Here is a 6,129-nt window from a genome sequence, read left to right as displayed (position 1 = left end):
GTGTATGCATGTGTGTATTGTGTATGATTTCATGTCATTATCATTAAGGTGTGTATGTGCTTGAATTGGTGATATGTGTGTATGTGCAATTGTACACCATGCCCTCCTGTCTAACAGCGCAATATTGAGATCCTGAGTGTTGGCCTGACCCTACAGGGCAACAAATTCATAGGTGATAATCTGCTGATAGCTGTTGGACAGAAGGGTTGGGGACGTTTCCCCTGGCATCTCTAAACCAATAATAGTGGATGCTAGGGAAGGTAATGAATAGAGGACAGATCACTAGACACTTCCAGTTCAATGCTCTCCCTCTAAAGTATCCAGCCCTGCCACTCTCAGACACAGAATACTCGCTAGATGGGCCATTGGTCTGACCCAATATGGCACTTCTTATGTTCTTACTTTTCTACTGTAATTGGATCCTGCGCCTACAGCTACTGTCATATATACATTTGGTACTTTAAACTCTTCATCCTCTTTCCCCCTCTGACCAAAATGTCACTGACTTCAAAGACATTTATGCACTCCCTTCATGTGCAAGTCCCACCCTCTCTGTCTCTTTATTCTCTTTCTTGCCTGCATTAGTTTGGCTCTACATTATCTTCCTTACCCTAGCCATTGGCTGTGAGGTATTCACATGCCCTTAACTTCCCATCCCTCCTCCTGTCCCAGTTAATCATTTGTCTTTGTTACTGGCCTCCATTGTCCTTCTCAAATCCACCCACTTGCCCTTTTTCTTTTATGTCTCTTTCCATTCAGTGTTCAGACAAATCATGTGTAACATAACCTTCCATTTTCCCACCTGCCTCTCCTACATCAGCCCATCTGCCTTTGCCCTCTCTATGAGCAATATGCAGTAGTTGCACTGTTTTCTTTTCATCTATTCACTTTTGAAATGTGCCCCAGTCAGGTTTCCCACTTCTCCTCTAAAAAGCCTGGCTACATTCTAGATTTACCATTTCAGCCTCCTCAAATTCAGAACCACTCATCACTCTCTCCTTGGTCTTTTTCTTCCCTTTGTTTCTGAGGCCATGTCATCTCACAGTTTAGTTACTGGCTCTTTGACTTTGTCTTCAACATCTTCTTTCGTATGCCCGTTCTCTGCTGAAGTCCCACGTGGCTCTGTCTCAGGCCTCTTCACTTATATCTTATTTCTGTAAAATACTACCCTGGTTTATTTTAAGCCCAGGCTAAAAATGAGAGTATCCTTTTTCTTCAACTCCCTCCTCCTACCTTTCATCATCTTCCCTATCTATCCGACTCAAAATCCCACTGTCAACATAGAAGAACCCCTGTTCTTTTCCCCCAGACTTCCAGGCTATCACCAACATTTACCACTCCTTTTCCTATGACATTTAACCAACAACAGTGCTGCTCTTCCATCCCGATGGCTCAAATCCTTGTCCACCCCCTTCTTATTTCTGATCTTGACTATCCACCTACCCAAATCATTTTAGCATTCTCCCCCAGTCTGCTGGAAATGTAGCAACTTAAATTCCTTTACGTCAAACTCACTCCTCTATCTAAGTCATCCCATTGGCTTTCTTTGACCTACTATACTAGTTTTTAACTACTCATCCTCATGTCTAAGGCTCTATCAAACTCTACCATGGCCCTCATGTCAAATCTCATTTCACTATGTGGCTACTTCACTATGCCATCACAGATCAACTTGATGTCAGTAGGGCAACTGGAGGGAGAGCAAGCACAGCACCAGCCCCAGGTGCAAACTATAAAGGAGCACCTGAATGTCTGTCCCCTGTGCTGCCCAGCCATAGGAGCTGAGCAGCTGCAGGGAGCAAGTGGGGCAAGCAGCATAGCATTCTCCACTCCCCCCCACCCCTGGGGTATCTTTGCCACAGCAGGCACAGCCCTGTGCCCAGTAGCATATCTGGATGGGGAAAAGGGGCAAATGGGGCACCGGGGTGGCTCCAAGGGAGTCTGTGCCATGTGGCTGCTGCCACCTGAGCTGACATTACTACAGGAAGAGCAGTGGTAGCAGTAGTAGCTGCTTCAACTGTGGAGAGAGCCAGGTGAGGTAAGACTTTTCTTCCTCTCACTGGTCTACAGTGGTTGGCATTCTCCCCCACTCCCTAACCCCCGCCCCCACACTGGGTGCTGAAGGAGCTTGCTACACACTCTGTCAAAATACTCTGACTTCTCTATTTCTACCTTGTCTTGTAGTGATCCCTACATATGGAATTCACTTCTAGGGAGACACTCCATTCATTTTAAATTCCTTTCTAATACACACATACATGCATACACATGCTCTAATGGAGGGAGGTATACCTGGCTTCATATCCCACCTTTCATCCTCTCAAACTGTTTAGTCATACATAAGAATCAGGCTCTTCATTTCTAATTTGTCATGATTTGGAATAACTACACAACGGGTGCATCTACATGTGCAATTAGTGTGATGCAATACAGTTTGTGCCAGAGTTTATTGCTCCTGGGAACTACGTTTCTGTGTGCGCCTGGGACCGTAGTATGTTGAGCCAAGTCAGAGCAGCCCCTGGCGGCAGGGGGCCCTGAGGGTCAGCCTGTCAGCCCAGGGTTGCTCTGGCCTGGCTCAATGTGCTGCACAGGAGCTGGCTGGGGCACGAGAGAACTCCAGTGCAGGGCTAGCCAGCAGGCAGCCCCCACACTGAAGCACCCTTGTGCCCCTGCCAGCCCTGTCAGTGTCTACAAATGCATTGTGGCACACTAAATAATGCCGCAGCAGCACAAGACTTGTGTTTACAAGCACTAACCTACAGTGGCATTACTGCAGAGCTAATTAGGCAACATGGCAGTAAATGTCTTGTGTAGATGGGCCCACAATATGTATTCAGCTGTTTGTTTCTGGTGAGAGGACTGCTGTAAGCATGGTTCTACCCAACCTTTCCTGGATGAGAATGGCTTGCTTCATGAAAGGACATTAACATAAATTATAGTGAAACTATCTGGAGGCAGAACAGATCTGAAAAGGAAATGAGCTGTTAATTCCCCAGGAGAATCATTTTTAATAAAGGTGATCTCTGCTACAGTTATAGGTATCAGTGAATGGCACAAGGAATTGCTGAACTACATGGAGAAGTGCAGGCTGCTTGGATTCATTGCTTCATTGATGGGCTATTTTGAATAAAAATCATAATGCAGATAAAGGTGACACTGTCAAAAACAGAATTTCACACACTAAAACTGATTCACAGCAGTAGTTAAAGACTTCAGTGTATGATTGGGATTGCAATACATCAGGCTACTTACCTGTTATATGTATATGGTATTCTTCCTTGAAAATCTTTTGGAAGTAAGGGACTTTAAACTGCATATGTGCAGAGGGCAAGCCAGGAAGATTTACATCAACATCACCCATAAAATGTGGAAATTCCCAATCCTGTTAAAGGAAGAACAGAAAAATTAACCTCTTACCATATATATTTTGCCCTCCCCAATTGTTTGAATTAATAGTAGGAAGGGGATTCTGAAATGGCTTTTCTTTTAAAGCCATCTGCTATCGGATCTCTGTATTTTAACCTTGACGGAGCCACCTGAGCTAGAATATTGTTTACATTAGATAATATGTAATTTAATTCTGACTAACTGTGTATAATTATGTACTTAGAGGTTCTCTTCAAAGTGATAATGATGAACCTATACTACTAGAAGATAGCACAAAATTAATCTAAGCATATAATATTCCTTGCATCCTAGAAAGAAAGCAATTAGGTCTGTCATATACTTAATTATAAAGACTTAATCAAAAATCCATTTTTCTCACCCGCAGTAAGTTTTAGCTGCTGTGATTAACTCAGCAAGTGACTTATAGGTGATACATTTAGCAAGCAGGGGTAAGACCCTAAAAGTGTGGGGTGCTTACAGCCTTTAGGAGGTTTAACTAAGTGCTTCCTTCAAGTGAGAAAAGATCCTCAAACACTTTTCTGAGGGGATCTAAATGCTGCTTCCCACTTAAACACTTCTTGAAGCTGACAAAAATGAAGCCTGCAAAATAGGGAGGAGGCTTCTTACTGATTATTTGTTTTATAGTAATATATCTAGCCACCTCTCTGGCTTTTCACTATGCAAGGCATGGCATTTGGTGGATTTTTTTCTATGTAGTTACTCTGGCCATTTGAAGATAAGTATAACAGTTTAGAACCTGACACTTCTGGCGCTGCTGGTAGAATAGGTATAGTTGCTGTCCAAGTGGTTACAGTGAAAGATAGAGGCTGTTTCAGCCCTGCTGAAAAAAAGAGCATTAGCCCTGTTCCCATGCATGCACCTGGATTTATGTCCCATAAGATGGTACAACAGGGATCTAAACTACTGAAATTAAGGTAAAGGAATCTGAACTCTAAGGAGCACTGTAACTTGTTTATGATTCCTTTGCATGAAAACCATCCCTGGGTATTCATCTCACCAGAATAAACACTGTCAGTTTTATTCAGTGTTCCAATACAGGCAACTTTGCAAGAAAAATGGGCAGTGAAAAAGGAAAAATATTAGAAACAGAGAGCCAAATTTTGAAGAGAAACCAGCTTAAGGGAAACCAGTGATCAGTTTAATCAGTGAGGCTTGGTGATGGACAAAATGGCTGTGTATTTATAAATAAATTATGCACGGTGGAATTTTCTTGCTTAATTATTTCTACCCAACTTTGCCGATTTCTACAAGTGGAATTGGAATTGTAAATCTAAGTTTATCATTTCATAATGCATAATATAGCCCATGTGGCAGGAGGGGGCTGAGGAGTGCTTAAGCACGGTACACAACTCCCTCAGTCTTGGCAGCAAGGCACACTGGAAAAGTTCTTCAGCTAGGTTTAAAGTAGTCTGAAGTATGCTACTAATTACACCAACTGCCACAGTCTCCAGGAGCTGGTGTCACAATCAGGGATTGCTAGAGTCAAAGAAACCATGACTTTGCTTCATTTCTTTTGCCACATTACATCTGTGGCTGCAGGGAGCATACTGCTGTAAATTGTGACATCATCTCTACAACACCTCTATTTCCCTTGCCCGCTATACCATGTTCAAAGGTTACTTGAAAGTATGATAAAGAGCACAAAAGCCTTAACACAGAGAAGAATCTGAGCTTGTAAACTTTAATTACATCCAGCTCCTACATAGGATTTTTCATCCATAGAGTGCAGCGCTTTACAAAGGAAGTATGTATCATCATTATTCCATTTTACAGTTGGAAAGCTAAGGCACAGAAAAAGGAAGGGAGTCGCTTAGGTTTATGCAGCCAGCCAGTTGCAAGGCTGGGAATATAACCCAGTCTTCACTCTCCTTCTAGAGTTGTACTGAAATCAATGGGAGTATCATTTCTAAGGCCCTTGGCAGATGTGTAAGTGAAGGTGTGATAGAATCTGAGGCAGGATCCCCACAATTGTGTTTCCTGCCATGGCACATGTGGTTGGGAGGCATAATTGTGGGATCCAACATCAGATCCTATTGCACCTTATTGCCAGTGCAGGGGGAGCCCAGGATCATGGTCCTGTGGCCAATAATTCCCAGTCATTGGACCACACCTTGCTACATGTTAAGTTAATGGTGATAGGAACATGTAAACGTTCTTACACCTTTTATTTGTGTATTATTCCTTGTCTTATTCCCTGTTTATCACATCATTAATTGCATTAACATGTGGATACATTACAACTTAAGATGTGATTAACTGGTTAATTACATCCTAAGTGTAACATATGTCAGGGGCCTAAATAATTTTAAGGACCTGGTCTTTGCCAAATTCAGTACATCTGTTTAGTCGATGATACAGCTAATGATGAAAATTTCATTGCAATATTGATTTGTATGGACGTATATGTGTGTAAATAAGGGGAAAACCCCCTAGACATAGGCTCCAGTGGTTAACGAGGTGCTAGAGACCATAGTACGTGTAAGTATAAAAATAAGGAAAATACATGTGTTGTTTGTGGGCCTGTGTTTTGAATTCACAGTATCTCTTCCCTAATTTCTCTTGGCTAATGTTTCATATGGAAAGTCACACATCCATTCATTCAAATGGAAAGAAATATATCACATACACTTGGTATACACCTGAAGTGAAAAAAATGGAATCTTCAAGATTCCAGATACACTAAAATACACACACACACACACACACACACACACACACACA

At 42.3% G+C, this 6,129-nt stretch overlaps 1 protein-coding gene across 1 annotated transcript in view; it reads right to left on the bottom strand.

Annotated features, from left to right (window-relative positions):
- Positions 1-6,129, bottom strand: part of TMEM117 (transmembrane protein 117) — a 511,337-nt gene that overhangs the window by 22,822 nt on the left and 482,386 nt on the right. The window contains exon 7 of the mRNA XM_019514612.1: positions 3,253-3,382. Coding sequence (XP_019370157.1) covers positions 3,253-3,382 — 130 coding nt within the window. The remainder of the gene's footprint in view (positions 1-3,252; positions 3,383-6,129) is intronic.

Source organism: Gavialis gangeticus, unplaced genomic scaffold, assembly GCF_001723915.1.
Source record: "Gavialis gangeticus isolate Ggan-Ray unplaced genomic scaffold, GavGan_comp1, whole genome shotgun sequence".
In the NCBI taxonomy this organism is placed as follows: Eukaryota; Metazoa; Chordata; order Crocodylia; family Gavialidae; genus Gavialis; species Gavialis gangeticus.
This window is presented reverse-complemented; position numbering and strand designations above follow the sequence as displayed.